The 17959-nt window shown below is 42.0% G+C and overlaps 1 protein-coding gene across 1 annotated transcript; it reads right to left on the bottom strand.

The window, feature by feature from the left end:
• Window positions 1-226: 226 nt before the first annotated feature.
• On the bottom strand, window positions 227-17913 carry UTP15 (UTP15 small subunit processome component). The gene is made up of 13 exons (XM_075932254.2): window positions 17733-17913; window positions 15698-15895; window positions 14033-14125; window positions 13763-13947; window positions 11691-11869; window positions 10397-10522; window positions 7315-7450; window positions 5485-5569; window positions 3615-3764; window positions 3173-3274; window positions 2889-3016; window positions 1635-1693; window positions 227-912 (listed from the first exon to the last, which is right to left on the bottom strand). The coding sequence occupies exons 2-13, from the start codon at window positions 15785-15787 to the stop codon at window positions 689-691; spliced, it is 1557 nt and encodes a 518-aa protein (XP_075788369.2). The 5' UTR covers window positions 15788-15895; window positions 17733-17913; the 3' UTR covers window positions 227-688.
• Between the last annotated feature and the right edge of the window lie 46 nt (window positions 17914-17959).

Genomic DNA, 17959 nt, shown 5'->3' with positions numbered 1-17959 from the left:
TTTGCCTCGCATAGTTTTCTTATGAGCTGGCATTTACTTTTCAGAATTTAATACATTGAAAGGATTTCAGGAAAGATATTAAGCTCAAACTCTTCCGGGACCCCTAAAAATGCTTCACTATTATCCACTATTTTCTTGGGGGTGAGAACTGCTTTTCATTAAGATACCAAAGATTTGAACTGGTGAATGACAAGGGAAAGAAAAAAAGCCTACAATGTAGCCAACCTATGTTAATGTCATACTTTGTTTTATTCCTGTGGCCAAGTACCTGAGGTTCAAGAAATACCAGTTCTTACAGGACTGATGTATATTAAACAATCTTTTTTTTGAGGGGGGGAGGGCGAAAAGAGGAGCAATATAAAATAAAGTTCATAAGATATGTCTGGAGGAACAAAGTCTCACTTTGTATTGATCCACAAGATGTATTTTAGTAGTTAAATAGCTCTGGAATAAAACTTTAAAATCTTGGAACCAGAAAAGTTACATAGGAAGTTTGTCTTGAAAGGGTCCATTCTTTCTGTCATCAGCAGTCCAGTCTCTTCAAAATATACCCTGCAGGAGTTATTTCCATTTCCTGAAGCAAAGCAGTATTTTGAAAGCTACTACAGAAAAAAAAGTGTTCTGGGGAAAGCTTTGTAGATTGCAAATCCAAACAATCTTCCACAAATATAATTATGGAATTAGACAGTTAGTTACTCATATCTTGTTCCAGGACCCTCAAAATACCATTAGTTTTGTTCTTCTCTAGCGAAGTGGCCTTCTTCATTGTCATGGTAGCAAACAGTGCATCCATCATTCCCAGAACTTCAAGTAGTTCCGTTTGGTAGTCAATCTCTTTTTCTATAATTTCTTGGAGTTTCAAGAACTGTTTATCAATAACTGCTGATTGTCCAACCACAGGGAGATAAATATCTGGAGAAAGCAAAGTTAAGTGAGTTTTATGTCACTTGGTTCTTATTTTATAAAAATTATATTTTAATTTCTAAATATACAGTTATTTATGATAAGTTTTGCTTTGTGGCAAAATGAAAACTTTCATGCGAGTAAGTCTGAAGAGAGATTCAATTTTGTTTAAATGTTTACTACTTGTGGTATTATTTACTGGGAGAAGCTGGGGATGCTAATCATAGCACACAACTACATTAAATAAAAGCACCAAGGGCATTTAAAGCCTTCAAATAGGAACTCTTGTATCGAGAGTTTAATTAAAGTGAAGCACATAGCCAGATCAGTCAGCTGGCAAGAAAAAAAAATAGAGCTTGGAATTTTCTGATCTCTACATTCACTACTGGCTTTTTAATATATCAGTTTTAAATTCCTCATTTTGCCCATACACCCAATGTACAGTGAGCCCTCGCTACTTCGCGGTTCGACCATCGCGGATTCACGACTTCGCGGACTTTTTTCATTACATTATGTATATACGTGAATCCGCGATGGTCGAACCGCGAAGTAGCGAGGGCTCGCTGTATACATGTTAAATATACATGTCCCTACTTCGCGGATTTTCAACTATCGCGGTCGGGTTTGGAACCTATCTACCGTGATAAACGAGGGTTCACTGTAGAACTTTACTCTTTAGAGGAGAGTATGCTTAGTTTGGAATACGAGTTTTCTTTTGGTACAGTACTTACCAATAATCATTTCTGCAACTTTTATCAACATAGGAGCAAATCTTGGCTCAACCACATATCTGCAAACAGAGCAATTCTTACAATTAAAATATTGGCCATTTACTCCCATATCACCAGTTTTCCTATATTTAAACTTGTGTGGTAAGTTGTACTTAACTGGACAACTTTTCATTCACATGAAGGGGTAAAAGCAGTCCTAGGGATTAGGGATGTTAAAGTTAGATTAATCAGTCAAATAATCGATGGAATTTCCATTGACTATTCGATTAGTTGATAAGGGCAGTTCTGCTTTGAAATGTAGCAAGAGCCTACCCAGCTGCTGCTACATTTTAAAGGTGGAACTGCCATGCCGGGTTTCAATCTTTGAAATGTACAAGAGCTCCAGCAGGGGTTCTTTGTGCATTTCAAAGATTGAAACAACGCATGGAGCCTGGAGGTAGAAGGAGACTTTAAGTCCCCTGCTGACCCCAGCCTCCATGCAGCCACTTCTGCTTTGAAATGTACAAGAGTCCCCGCTGGTGCATTTCAAAGGTGGAACACTGCCGCTGCCACCTCCCACACAGCTTGGGGGGAAACCAGCCTTTAAGCCGGCTCCCCCCAGCATCCCTTTTTCTCCCCTATCCCCACCCTGCTACCTCTTTCTGATAGAGGCAGCAAAGGGGAAGGGGGACAGCAAATAATCGACTAGTGTTTCGACTCTCCAATAACCTTTTGCTTATTGATTAGTTGCTTACATCCCTACTAGGGACAAGATAAACAAAAAGTTACATGTGGAAACCCATCAGTAGGGAAAGCACTGGGGCTTGGAAATGTGGCAATATTCTTTTTAAATAAAGAAAGATAAAACAAGAGCTCCAGACAACAGGACTTATATTAAGGTGGAATGGGAAGATTAAAGGCAAATTAGTGAGATAATGCAGTTTCTTTAAACTTTCTCTCTTTAAAGAATGTATGAGACCTACCATAAAGGCAGAACACACCAAACTGGATCAACATGCATTTTATAAATGAAAAGCACTGTCTAGTGACCATGTAGGCACACATCCATTAAGTAATTATGAACAACAGGGGTAAAATCTAGACTTGTGCCTGAACTGAGATCAGTGGCAAAATTTCTGTTGACTTCAATGGGGCCAGGGTTTCACTTCAACAGTCTTGACAGAGGTGTCTGCAGATAAGCATGGCAAGAGATGGCAACAACAACAAAAAATCTGTTTTATGAAATAGACTCATCAGCAGTATTTTAGGTGATACCTTATCAAGAAAGACATGAGAACACTCAATTGTGTTTCATCTCTTCCGGCAAGTGCATTTTTCAGTGTTCCTCTGCGATTTAGCTCCTGCATGACTGCAACTGTAATTTCAGGTGTCTTGTTCCGGGCCTAAGTGAATGTAAAGTGTTTAGTACCAGTGCTCATCTTAAATGAAATCTACCTAGGCATAAGCTATACCAAAAGTAGTAGTATTTCATGAGATGAAAATATAAGTTTCAAATGAATGCACTGAGTATTGGTGCACAAAAGGAGTAATGGCCTTACCTGAAGTACTGTATCTAGAGCCTTGGAAACCTGGAAGCTTTTCAGTAGTTTGTCGTACTTTTTCAAATGACTTCTCACCGGTTTACTAACAAAGAAATCCTCCTAGAATCGAAAGGGTAGAACAAACATGTTTAATATATTTTTTTTAAGTGTTTTGTTAGCATTAACACTACTTCTTCATTTCCTTCTATTGTTTTTCCAGATGATGCAATTTGCTATCCATGTGCCTTCTATTCTTATAAGAAATCTGGGCAAATTTTCAGGAAAAAAAGTGTATTTGGAAAAATCACATTTAAAATGCAGTTGTCAGTACAGCTAGTTATATTATTCCTTTTAAAAACCTTCATACTTATTATATTAATGGAAAGATTTTTTTCTTAAAATTTATTTTGAAGAATTATACAGGATGCAGCTATCAAACTATCCCTCCTCTCCCCCATACCTGCTTTGGCATGTAGTTTCTTCCTTTTACAAAGGTTCTGTATGCTGGCCGTTTCTTTTTTGGAAGACGTTCTTTGCTCTCTTCATGTTTTCTGTGTCTAACATTTAGTACCCCGTTGGTCATACCTACAACTATAGTTTCATCTTCCGGCTAAAATGAATAAGAAATTGAATTAGTAACTAAAGTCTACAGATTATATAAACATTATTTATATATTTTGTATGAAACATCTGATAAAACCCCCAAAATACTATTGTTTACTGATACAACCAAAACGTTTTGATGCATTAGCTTTTAGTTCCATACTGGGCAACTGGCTGTTACAATTCTTTACAAAGTGAAAATGTCAGGGTGGATAAGGGTTTGGACAAACCATCCTGTAGCTCTTTTAGGGCCATTAAAATACCTAGACCTATTCATCTAAATATTAAGTTGTATTCAGAACACCACATTTGTAGCGAGCAGTATTCTGAATAATTTACATTCAGTTTTTAATATTGTTATACTAGTAATCCCTCATTGAAAGGCCACTGTTCACAACTCTTATTCATAATGCCTGCTTTATATTACAACTGTTTAATATATCTTAAGTTTAAACTCGTCCCAAGAATCTAAGTATATTATGTGTCCTATATTTTTAGTGTGTGTATACATATTCAGAGTAGTGTTCAAAAGCTAAAAGCCAAGTGCAGGCCAGGAGAGGGTGGCAGAGTGGAGCCAGAGTAGGAGGCAGCAAGGTTCACCCACTCCCCTCACTCACTGCAGTTGCAGACTACTGGGCCACTCCGGTTCCTGTCACCGCAGTGAGCGAGGGGTGTGGGTGAACCCTGCTGCCGCTCCACATCAGGCCCATCCATAGGACAGTTGAGGTGGCCAATGCAGGGCCCTGCAAAAGCACAGGGTCTAGGGGGCTGCCCCCAAACTTCCAAGAGATGGCTAGAAGGGGCAAGACAAGCAAACCTCCTGAAGAGCCAGAGTGGGGGTAGGAAAGGGGGAAGAGATAGTCAGCTGGTAGAAAGTCTGGCATTTTCACAGTGGCCCTCTGAACTACCACTGGGAGGCAAAGGGAGTGGTGTCTGACCAGCCTTCTCAACCCCACCAGACAGAGAATCTGGATCTGCCCTTGACTCTCAAGAAGAGAAGGTAAAAGACTGGCTTGCCAAGCAGCCCATTCCTTTCCTCCTCTGACAGGAGAGCAGCCACAATTAGCTTTGCCTGCAGTTAGAGGTGAGCTGTCAGGCAGCCAGAGAAACGCAAAGCCACATTCCCTGCCAAGAGGTTGTTTGTCCATAGCTCCTCACATAGAAACTAGTTTTCAGTTTCTCTGCCCTTAATCCTTTATCACAGGAGAAGGCTGTACAAACAGTGAGGAAGATATCAGTGAACTGTTTGACTTTGTCCATGTCCCTCAGACCAGACTGGTTCTAAAAGGCTCCTAGTTCAGGTGCCCTCATAGTCTAACACTTGCTGACTAGATGTCGTGCTGGAGCTGTGCAAGGCTCCCCAGTCAAGGAAGAGTAGGACCATCTTTACAAAGCAAAGCACAGCAACATTCCCTTCCCACTTATTCACTCCTTGGGGGAGCATGCTGCTCAAGACACTCCCAGCTCAGAGTACACAGCTAAGACCAGTGCTAACCCCAGCTGCATTACACCATGTTAAGCCAATGGATTTATGACAGTCTAATGTGTAATACGCAAAGCTTCTGGATAATAATTGTGTTATAGAATTCATTCAGTGATCACCACACACATAGCATCCTTCTGAAATTTAGAGATTGCAATGAAAGCTAAAAAGTAAATTAGGAAATGGTGTATTTAAAAATGGTAAGTGGCTACATAAAGAGTCTAAAAAAAATTATTATACTTACAGCCAGAGCAAGACTAAGAATTGATGCCGCATAATTAAAGCTGTGGACTACTTTGTAGGAGGTTGTACTGTAAATCTTCACATGCCTACACAGAAGAGCAATTTATTTATAGACTTCATATTTCCATGTGTCAGCACAGATATTTTACAAGAATTTCACCTCTCTAACAAATGTTACAGACCCTTCTAAAGAGATGTCAACAAGTTTTACATAGTAATTTCTTCATTCCGCAATTGATTTTACTATTGCTAGTCTCTTCAGATAGCTAGCCTGCAGAAAGATTTAATATTCACAAATTCTCTCACTTGCTGTACCATAAGGTTGTGCAGGGGTTCTCAAACTGGGGGTTGATCTCTCCAGGGTCGCAGTATGGTTACACAGGGATCATGAGCTGTCAGCTATTTGGGACACTCAGTCCCAAACCCACATTTTTCATTTATAAGGGCAGGGAAATCACACTCAGACTCCTTGTGTGAAAGGGGTCACAAATACAAAAAGTTTGAACAATTATATCAATGTTTGCAAACACCTGGTTCATTGCCCAGTCCTGGCCCCTCATTATATATTTATGTGGTCTATGTTATTCAGATTCTATAGAAACTAAACTTTTATTTAAAATGATATTTCAATGTCTAACTTTCAAATAACTTTTCAAACTTGAACTGAGTGTCAGGGTAATACTGCCTTCCCTACACAGCAAAGTAAAAAACAATGGCTAAATCATTTGAAACTCCTCTTTTTAACCTCTTTTTGCACTAGGTATCTCATTCTACCTGTTTGGCCCCCTCTTGCTAGTGAGTTAAGAAGAGGAGAAAATGAAGAGAAAGTAGAGGAGATAGTTTCCTTTAGAGTTCTTCTACTGAATTGTTTCCCAATCCAAGGATCAAGAAGAGACAGGAAGGACCAGAGCAGCTACTTTTGGTGGCAGAGAACAAAGTGCTAATGTGAATGAAGAGTGAAGTGGAGGTTGCCATTTTTGGTGTAAGGTGCAAGGGATTATTTGCATTAGGACTCTGAACTAGACTGAAATTAGAGGCATCAGTAAACAAGTGTAGCAGTAAAGAGTTTTCATATTAAACTGGGCTAAGTTGGGGGTGGTAGTAGTGTGGGAATAGTTTAAGTTTGAAGTTTCAGGAAATGGAATAGCAATTTGGCAAAAAGTCACAAGTTAGCTCTCAGAATGCCTTAATTCCACTTAATTCAGGACTACTCAACTTTGGAAGCCCCGGGGGCCACAATGATACTCACAGCACATGCTGAGGGCCGCAACGTATATGCAACTACACATACATGCAAATATATATGCAAACTTCTTCTTTCACACAATGCCCCAGTACCTCCTCCTTGGTGGCTAGAAATGCTGACACCCTGTACCTGTCTGTTCTAGCCAGCCTAGCCACTTGCATCTTTCAGTGCTCACCCTTCAGTGCTCACCCCACCTGGGAGATGCCTCACCATTGTGGAGCATGTTCCCAGTGGAGGCCATGTTCAAAGGTTCCCATTCTGAGGCCGCATGTTGAGCCCCACAAACTCAAACTGCACCGTGGGCTGCAAACAAATGGGTCTTGGGCCACATGTGGCCCATGGGCTGTGTGTTGAGTAGCCCTGACTTCATTCATAACTGCACTATTAAAAGTAGAACAAGACCCCAGAATGCATTTCAACTTTATTTACACCAGTAATTGAAGTATTCGTATGAAAAATATTGCCTTTATTTACTTTAGTCTGGTGTCTTGTAAGTCTCCTGCCTTGACCTATCACAGTCATGACTGCAATGTATTTAAAAACAACAAAAATCCCCAAGTTAGATGATAGGTGAAAGATACTAACCTGTCTAATGATCCTGAGAGCAGCCTTTGCCCAGAGCTACTGAGGCATAAACAAGTTACAGTTTTATGGTGATTTTTCAGAGAAACTAGTAATTGCCCTCCTCTTAGAATGTCCCAGACTTTAACATACCGACCTCCTATAAACAGAAAACACATGCAAAATAGTTTTGATATGCACCATATTTAAGCTTCTTTGCATACATTTTTCAGTTAAGAACAGAGTGTCCTGGTTTCCTTTTAACACTAAGTTTGCTGCTTCCATTCTTGTCCATTTAAGATAATGGCATCTGCATTCCAATCAAACAAACTGAGTTTATAATTTATAGGACACATGGACTTCCTCTGGGCCAACTGGAAGGGAAAATATTGCATCACTCAGATGATTGATGCCAACAACTGCTACAACCTGTGTTATGGAAGGAAGTTACAAGCTTTACTCTTTTTAAGAATATTATGGAGTAGTGGTCACTAGCCAGTAGACCAGGATCTATTAGTAGATCTTAAAAACCTCTAACAGCGATCTTGGCTGGTTTTGACAGGAAGCTATCGAGGACACTGGCACTTCAATTGCCTCTCCACTCACTGTCATGCTGCTCCTGCCCTCTGCCTTGGAGCTGCACCCCTGGGATCCTTCTGCTTGCTATGAAGGGGTGGGAGGGCGAAGGGGGTGGGGGATCACTGATGTCAAGGTATCCCTCCTCCCCCCACTTTTGTACCCTATTTCCATACAGAGAGAAGGGGAGGGAAGGAGCTTGGCAATGCAAAGATCTGTCACTCACATACTATGTGTCTCTGTCATTCTCACAAACACCAACTGTCCTTCATGCTCATCTCCCAAACCAACACATACATGGGGGAAGAGGGGGTTGTTACTTCTTTTACTGCTTGCAAAGTGGGTTATTTTTGGTTTTTGACTGGTCTGTGAATTTCATAGTTTTCATTTCTCTCACAGAATTAAATTTAAGCATGGGTATTGTTATAAAATGCCTAACCTGTCATGGAAGGAGTCATTATCCCTATGGTAACTGCTGCTCCTGGAAGTGGCTGGCAAGTCCCTGCAGCCCCTGAGCAATGCAGAGCAGGGGTTCTCCACATGCTGTCCTTGCATGCAAACACCACACCTGCAGGTCCCATTGATCAGTAATGGGGAACCGTGGCCAGAGCCAGTAGAAGCTGTGGGCTCAGTACCTGTAGATATGGGGCAGCACATGGCACCCTGGAGCCATTGCTGTACATGCCAGCTGCTTTCAGGAGTGGTAAAGGGCCAGAGCAGGAGTAAGCCTGCTTAAACCCCACTGATCCACACCCAGAAGCCCATGTCAATTAAACAGTGTCCAGCCAGAGCCTGCTTCCTGAACCCTTGTCTCAGCCCTGAGCCTCCTCTTGCAACCAAACTCCGTCCCAGAGCTTGTACCCTGAAACTCCTCCTGGACCCCAATTCTCCACCCTGGGCTAAGCCTCAAGCCCCTCCCACACTCCAAACTCCTTGGCCCAAGACCAGAGCCTGCACCCCATCCCCTACCCCAGCCTGGTGAAAGGCAGTGAGGATGGGGGACGAAAGGGGATGGAGCAAGACTGATGAGGCTTCAGAGAAGAGGTGGGGCGGGGCAGGGCAAGGGTGTCTGGGTTTGAGGTAGATCTTACATTGCACTTAAATTGAAAAAGCGATCTTATGATTAAAAGGTCAGGGACAACTGTTATCGAGGCTCAATTTGGAGTTGGGGGATCCTCTCTGTGTTGCAGCAGTGGGAAGGTGGGTCAAGGAAGAGGAGAGACCCTGAAGAAGAGTGTCAGCCCTTCAGGTCAGGTGTGTGAAAGGAAGGTATTGAGGCCTACCCAGAATGTGTCAAATGAGCACCAGTTTAATTGTATGTGTAAAGGAAAGGCAGCATTGTGAGATACAGGAGATGTAAAATAAAAAAATTTGATTGGATGACCAACAATAACCCCGCTTTTAGGGAAGTAAGTAACTCAGACAGCAGTATGCAACAAAGTGCTGATTACCCCAAATGGAGCAGACGAAAGTTTTTGTAAGGGCAGAATGAGACAACAAAAAAAATCTAACTTCAGCAATTGTCAGGCGAGTGGAGGAGTACCAAAATACCAAAACAGGGTATATAAGGTTGGATGGAACAGACCAAGAGCGGACAGGTTACAAATCCAAAAAGCTAGGTCTGATCAACCAGAGCTCCCTCCCTGGCGCTGAATCTCGCTGCCGCACATAAGCTCCGAAAGGGGAACAACATCGGTCGTAAGTTGCAACGAAAAATCCAAAAAAGGAAAAAGAAAAGAATATCTTCTGAATCTAAGCAATGCTTCTGTCTCTCTGAACGTGAGTATTATATATTTGTTAACTCCATAAATTGTTTAAAGGTAAATCAGGAGGGTATTTCTTGTTTTGTTTTTTTTAATTGTACTGTTTTTCTACTTTTTCTTTGTATATTATATTGTTTTAAAAGAATAAAAAATAGTGAATTGATTTAAATGGAAAATTAATTATAAAGTAAATAGAAAAAATAAAAAAATCTTTGTTTGACCCTAAAAAGAAGTATTCCTCTGTCTGTGGTTTCAAATCCTTTAAAGAACCAAACCCGGTTACCGAAAAGGTGCAGAAAAGTCACATCTTTTAAGAATGTTTTATGGGACATAAGATTAATTCATCCAATTTGTTCAATCTTACTCAATAAGGCACTACAGCAATGGGAATCAGTTTCCAGTTTCTAAAGGCTTCCTTTTTTGAAGTTTTGATTAAAAACAAGTGGGAATAGATTAGAGGTGAAGAATCTCTTCTGAGAACTCCCAGCTACCTACTCTCTGAATTCAGCTCTAGGGACAAACAGCAAATTCATTTCAGACAAAGTACTACTACAAAGTACTATTACTACAGTGGGATCTCTGAGAGAGCTAGTGCCAAGCCACTCATGGCGACAGGAGAAGTGAGAGTTCACTGCGTGATTAATTAATAACCCAGATGAAGTGTACAGCCTAGGTGTTTCCTCTCAGTAGTGACACATGATAACCCATTCTGTGGCTGCCAGTAAAGGGGGAGAAGAAATAAAAGAAATTTCAGTTTGTTCAAATACCTGCCGATACTAGAAGACCCCCTGAAGGGAAGAGAAGAACACTCTCCACAGGCTGGCCATGCTCTACAGTCATGACACTTTTTTCTCTCCGTGCATCAAATACTTTCACAGTGTGATCATATGAACCTGAAAAATACCCCCAAGATCAGTTTTAAGGACCCAGAACAATTCAAGAACAAAAACAAAAAAACCACCACCATCACCCATACACTCAGATCTAAGAAGAAATAAATGTTCAGTCCCAAGCCAAAAATCCATAGGAAATACTGACCAACAGAAAAGCACTTCTCTTCACAGTGTAAGTAGTTGTGTCTATAATGCATTTCAGAGAGTGCATCATCTGTTGGTTCAAGAACTCCTCTGAAATGGTAAGGACTTAGACCACCAAATTTGGTATACAACTTCCTCTAATTCTAACTTAAAGCAATGTAAGGGTTTGGCTCTGCCAGGAAAATGGGATATGTCTGAATGGTATAAGGTTCTCACTTTTAGTCGTCCACATCACTCAGATTAGTTTTCTCTACCTAGCTTGGCGTTCACAAGATTCTTGCTGCTGAAGTCATAAAAGTCACTAGAGCTAGAACATTGGCTTCTATACCATGTTAAAACCTCGAACGTCAGCTTTAAGTGTAATGATGCACTTACTATAGTCCAAGCGGTAATCTAAGAACCATAACTTTATTTTAGTAGTGCTCTGTGTAAGCGTTATTATCAATTATATTGTGCTCTAAGTGGGCATGGTACTTAATCTTCAGTGTTTTGAAAATATCAGGAAATTCAGTAGTAACCGATTGTTATAATTGTTAAACACATTTGTTCCATTTCTGAAACAACTTTTCAACTACACAAGTCCTGTTCACTGGCACCATTTTTTCCTAAAGTATTAGCAAAAGCGTTCAATTCTTTTGATGTATTAGCGATGTAAAATCCTGTTTAACCAGTTAACTGGTTAACTGGTTAACTGCTTAAACGTGGATGGGAGAGGTACCACAGGGTGCTCTAGGCTGGGCCTGCCATGCCACACCACAGGATGGCTGGGGGGGATGTCACAAGCCAGTAGACCACTGACAACCCTAATGGAAGGAGTTCTTATAAATATGTAAGTAAAGAAGCAAGATACAGTCTAATTATTTTAGCAGAATCATTGACCTTAAAGGACCAGAGTCCTGTTCCACTCACTATGAAACAAGGTTAAAAAAAAAAAATCAAAAATCAAGAAACTGGCATGAGGCAAGTCCACTGTCCTATTGTAATAATAGACAATTCAAGACAGACAAGATTTTACAGAACAAACCTGTTACAAAAAGATCTGCATTCAGTTTACTTATACAGCCACATCTCACATAATCTGTATGCTCGCTGTACGACACAACTGCTGTTGCACTTGGGATATCCCACACCTTCGAAGTATAATCGTCAGCACCAGAGACTACACGGTATTTATCAGACAGAAAGTCCACTACATGTACTGCTCTAGAAACCAAAATCAACAATGTTCAAGATTACTACAAGTACCTCAAACTTTGAATGCAGAGTTGTTATAGGAAAATGCATTGCTTTACCCTGAATTGGTATAGGATAAGGTAGGCTATGAAATATCTGCTAGTAGAAGGTATAGTGCCACAGCTTTCAAGTCAGGTACTTCTTCAGTGGTTCAAATGTACTATTAAAAAGCACAGGCCCCCAAAAGGTGGGCAATATGGACTTTTTTCAATATCCCACCCCCTCAAAAGGACAATTACATATTCTTTTGTATATAAACAGAATAGGAATCTAATAATTCTATACAAGGGTTGTAAGGGATGGTCATGCTGTACACATTTACTTGTACTTCTTTACAACAACTTTTTCCTTTTTGAATTTCTAAACCAGGAGGGTGTTTTTATTCATTTTGGTGCCTACCCCTTGCCAATTTTGGCAAACTTCAGGATTTTTTTTTTTTAAGTTTGAGAATGTTCTTTTGTTGAAGACTATGTGTCTCTTTACTAGGGATGTAAAATACTATTTAATTGGCTAGCCAGTTAAACACTGTTAGTGGGGGGACCACACCTGCCAGGCTGGAGTGCCTCCCCCTGCAAGACTGGAACAGCATGCTGCCCATGGCAAGCAGGGAACTGCTCCAGCCCCACTGGTTAACCTTAACAAGAAAACCAGTAAAACTTTCACATCCCTACTCTTTACATAAGTAGCTGATTTTGTATATTAGCCTGGGTCGGGGGAGGGAGAAGGGGGGGGAAAGAGGGGGGCAAGCCTAGTAGATTTTGTGTGTTCCAGTCCTACAGGAGGGCAGTAGGGGGCTTCCTCCCAGGCCTGAGGCTCCCCTCCCACTGCATTATAGACACTCCTGCCTTTTATGTGGCATCTGATTACCTAGATTGCAGAGGTTATTTTCTACAATACTCAATATAGTAATTTTGAAATTAAGAATTACTGCCATGATAATTCTGAATTTCTTATTAGGGACATGTGAAAGCTTTAAATTTTCAACAGCACCAAAAAAAAAAAAAAGTGGAAGTGCAATGTTAAGACATAAGAACTGCCATACTGGATCAGACCAATGATCCATCTAATCCTGTATCCTGTCTTCCAAGATTGTTCATTCCCTCTGGGGTGCTTGGGATTGGCCAAAACAGGTAATTATTGAGTGATCCATCCCCTCTCGCATAATAGAGGCTAGGGATACCATCCCTGCCTGTCTTAGTTAATAGCTATTTATGGACCGATCCTCCATCTAGTTCCTTTTAGAATCTTGTTATAGTCTGGACCTTTACAACATGCTCTGGCAAGGAGTTACACAGACTGATTGTATGGTATGCAAAGTAGACTCTCTTTTGTTTTAAACCTTCTACCTGTTAATTTCATTTGATGCCCCCCCTGACTTTATATGTTATAGAGAATAAGTAACAAAACTTCCTTATTTACTTTTTCTGCACCAGTCATGTTTTTAATAGACCTCTAACATATCTCCCCACCCTCACCCATCTCTTTTCCAAGATGAGATATCCTAATCTCTTTATATGGAAGCTGTTCCATACCCCCTAATAATTTTTGTTGTCCCTTTTCTGTATCTTTTCCAATTCCACTTTTTTGAGATGGTGTGACCACATTTGTATATTGTCTTCAATATGTGGGTGTACCATGGATTTATACAGAGGTAGTGATATTTTCTTATCTAATAATTTCCTAATGATTCCTAACATTCTGACTGCTACTCTACATTGAGTTGATGTTTTAAGAAAACTATCCACAATGACTCCAAGACTACTCCACAAAATATACTATGCAAAGTATTCCATGGTATTTCAATCATAAAAATTTACACGAGAAGGCTTATAATACACAACGAATAAAAACATGTTGCCCTACTTAGTGTGACCATCAAATTGTCTCAATGCTGCTCTTCCAGTAATATCAAATAGCCGAACGACACCTTCTTCACTACCAGCAACCAGCAGCTTGCCATCATCTCGATACGTAGCACAATAAGCAGCATCTTTGAAGCGAGAGAAAGTTTTGATTGGCTCCTGAGAGTACCGACCATAAATATGGATCTAATAAAAATTACAAATTTCAAATTAGTAAATTCTTATTCAATACCAACTGAAAAGTGAAACTGGGCTTATTATGAAAACTTACCCTTGAAGAGGCTGTGACAGCATAATTATATGGAGGAACTGGAGAGAAGTCAATCTTATTCACTGCACCAAATTCTTTTATCTGAACAGGAGTCTAAATGAATTGAAGTAATTAAAAGACAGGTCATTTTTACCATAACAGTAGGCTTACAAAGACATGAAAGTTTGACCTAGATAGTCTACAATTATTTTCTAAGCTGAATTTCAAAAACATTAAAAAATTAGATCATAAAAAAAGAATGTCCCCCTCCCAGTTTTTTTAAATTTTTCTTTTTGTTTCTAATTTTATGTTTTATGCGTGTTCTTTCATTACTAGGGAATTAGCCAAAATGCAAAACGCGTTCATACTATTATATACTTTTAAAATATCCATGTGTACATAACTAAACTAGTATACATTTTGAAGATGATGTACTAAAACTTATTGTGATAATTGCCATTAAGATAAATGGAGGTGACTATATTTTATTTGAGTAAACTGCATACACAGGAAGAAGCAATTAATAAATTCAAGTTAGTCTGGAGTCTTGAAGTTTTGACTTTACACTCAAAATGGATACATGAGTTTAAAATAGGTGTACAGTAAAACTCCAATGGTCCGCCATCTGATAGTCCGGCACTCCTGATGGTCCGGCACCATCAGGAACCCGGAAGTGCTTCGGGCAGCCGGACCATTGGAGCTGCTCTGCCCCCAGCTTCTCTGATTCAGCCGCTGCTAAAAGTGACTAGCGGCTGAATCGGGGAAGCCGGGGGCAGAGCAGCTGGAGTGCTGCTAGGTAGGTCCTGTAGCGCTGCCCCTCGGGGTTGCGGGACCAACCGAGCAGCCCCCCAGCTGTCCCCAATTCAGCCGTTGCTGATACTGATCAGCGGCTGACTCCAGGAAGCCCGAGGCAAAGCTGCTCTGCCCTGGCTTCCTGGAATCAGCCCCTGACCAGTTTCAGCAGCAGCTGAATCCGGACACCTGGGGCAGCGCAGCTGTGGGGCTGCCGGGTTGGTCCCACAGCACCGAGGAGCGGCACTACTGGACCAACCCCACAGCGCCCCAACTGCTCTGTCCCAGGTGTCCCCAAGAGTAGCTGGGGTGCTGCCGGGTGGGTCTCACCACGCCAAGGGTCAGCACTACCGGACCAACCAGGCAGCACTCCAGCTGCTCTGCTGCAGGCGTCCCCGATTCAGCCGCAGCAGCTGAATCAGGGACGCTTGAGGAAGAGCCGGACTATCGGAAGGGGGAGCTATGAGGGATCTGGGGTGGCATCCCCCCCCCACTCCAGACCCCTCATAGCCCGCCCTTCCTGACAGTCTGGCATATCTGATAATCCGGCACCCCCTGGGTCCTAAAAGTGCCGGATTATTGGAAGTTTACTGTATTAAGAAACATGTAATTCGGTAATCATGTAGTCAACAAAAATTTTACTGACTACATGATTAATCAATAAGAGTTAGCACCATAAGTACTGAGTCCCAACTTGTGCCAGGTCCTGGGAACCACTCCTGCTACAGCTCTGGAAGTAGCCTGGCTCAGTCCCAAGAGCTACCCCCACAGTGGCTCTGCATTAAAAGTATTTTAATAGCAGGGTAGGTAAAAATCAAGACAAAACATTTCAGCAAGAACTACTACACAAACACATAAGTTATTTTTTCTATATAGTTAATTATGCACTCTCACCTTGTAATTCTTCCAATACAAAGTATCTTGCGTGATTTTCTCACCAAGCTTGGGAAATGACTGAACCACTACAGGTTTATAACTGGCCATTATTTCATATAGTTAGATTCCCAAAAGCAGCAACTGCAGCCCCTGCCGTTATGCTCTCAATAAAGCAAAACTGTGGTATGGGGGGGAGGGGGGGGTAGATAAGTGGGACTGAAAAACAAGAGTTTACAGTAAGTTTTGAATATGAACTATAAAAGCACAACAAAGATGAATGCATTTGAAAAATAATTCAAAGTACAAATAACGATTTTTCCATTAATGCCCTAAAATATCTTATCCAGCCTCCTGATTTTTAGTTTTGGGGGCAGGACTGAATGCAGGGGAGGTAAGGCCAAAGCATACAATGGGTTAATACATAATACAGGACTATGTAGCACTTTAAAGACTAACAAGATGGTTTATTAGATGATGAGCTTTCGTGGGCCAGACCCACTTCCTCAGATCAAATAGTGAAAGAAAATAGTCACAACCATATATACCAAAGGATACAATTAAAAAAAATGAATACATATGAAAAGGACAAATCACATTTCAGAACAGAAGGAGGATGTGGGAGGGAAGGTAAATGTCTGTGAGCGAATGGTATTAGAGGTGGGGAAAGGTAAATGTCTGGGAGCTATTAGAGGTGATAATTGGGGAAGCTATCTTTGTAATGGGTAAGACAGTTAGTGTCTTTGTTGAGACCGATGCATAGAGTGTCGAATTTTAGCATGAATGACAGTTCAAAGGATTCCCTTTCAAGTGCAGATTTAAAAGGCTTCCGAAGCAGGATGCAGGTAATTAAGTCGTTGAGACAGTGTCCTTTCTGGTTGAAATGGCAAGAAACTGTTTTTTTCTTTGTGATTCTGTCTAATATCTGTTTTGTGGGCATTGATCCTTTGGCGAAGTGTCTGAGACGTTTGTCCAATGTACAAAGCAGACGGACATTTTCGGCACATGATAGCATAAATTATATTTCTGGATGTGCAGGAATATGTATTCTTGATCTTATAACTCACTTGGTTAGGTCCAATAATGGTATCAGCAGAGTGAAAATGTGGACAAAGCTGGCAACGGGGTTTGTTGCAAGGGAAGGTACCAGGGTTGGTATTAGTGTGGTATGTCCTTTCCCCACCTCTAATACCATTAGCTCACAGACATTTACCTTCTCCGCCCTCCCCCACATCTCCCTTCTGTTCTGAAATATGATTTGTCCTTTGCATATGTGTTCATTTTTTAAATTGTATCCTGTGGTATATATGGTTGTGACTATTTTCTTCCTCTATTTGATCTGAGGAAGTGGGTCTGGCCCACGAACGCTCATCACCTAATAAACCATCTTGTTAGTCTTTAAAGTGCTACATAGTCCTGTATTTTGTTTCAGCTACACCAGACTAACACGGCTACATTTCTATTCTAATGGGTTAATACAGCAGCCTTACATCTGAGAGTTAAAGCTAGGTCAGATCACCCGTGACCCCACGTTAGCTTCCATCCACGCTCATCACAACACACGCGCCAGTATCACTGAGGTCTACTCAAGAGATAGCCTTGAGCTGAAAAACATAATCTAATTCACCAGTCGGCACCTGCACAACGCAGCCACTGTGACAGCCCGTCCCTGGCGATGGCGCCCAAGATCCGCCCCCCGCCCAACACCGAGACAGCCCCTCCCCTCCGCACAGCGGAGCCCCAGCTTGGCCAATAGTTGCGGAGTTGCCGGCGCTGAGCGGAGAAGACAGGAGGCTCCTAGGACAGCGGCAGCCCCATGGCTGGGCAGGAGGCCCCACCCAGCCACCCGGGCCCGACTCGCGCGCTGGCGCCGCGTTCTTCGGAGCGGGCTCTAAGCGGAGGGGCTCGTTACCCCGCAGCGAGCTGCAGCCGCGTGCGGGGCGGAACGAGCCAGCAGCTCCCGGCCTCAGGCGGCGGGCAGGAGAGACGGGGCCCGGCTGCTCTCCAGACCGAGCGGCTGGGGGCAGGCGCTGCTCTCTCCCGTCTCGGTCCCTACCTGTGAGCCCGAGCCTCTGTCCCGGCGGGATAACACAGGGGGCCGTTCCAGAGGAAGGAGCACGGTGCTGCCTCAGCAGGCAGAAGTCACGTTGCCGTAGGTCCCTCGCCGGCTGCCATAGAGCATCGCGTTGTTCCTGTCGCCCAAAAACTGCGTCACCGCATCACACCCACGTCTCTGACTCACGCGACCCTTTGAGAGACCCAATGAGAAAAGGCAAAAGGGCT

This window comes from Pelodiscus sinensis, chromosome 6, assembly GCF_052426305.1.
Source record: "Pelodiscus sinensis isolate ZL-2025 chromosome 6, ASM5242630v1, whole genome shotgun sequence".
NCBI lineage: Eukaryota > Metazoa > Chordata > Testudines > Trionychidae > Pelodiscus > Pelodiscus sinensis.
The sequence above is the reverse complement of the archived record's forward strand: the minus strand, read 5'-3'. Positions and strand labels throughout refer to the sequence as shown.

Excerpts from the sequence above, each read along its gene's own strand:
- UTP15 (XM_075932254.2), bottom strand. The coding sequence starts at position 15,787 with ATGGCCAGTTATAAACCTGTAGTGGTTCAGTCATTTCCCAAGCTTGGT. Across the intron at positions 3,275-3,614 it reads GAAACTACATGCCAAAGCAG|GAGGATTTCTTTGTTAGTAA; the intron begins GTATGGGGGAGA and ends TTTCGATTCTAG. Across the intron at positions 913-1,634 it reads AGTTGCAGAAATGATTATTG|ATATTTATCTCCCTGTGGTT; the intron begins GTAAGTACTGTA and ends TGCTTTCTCCAG.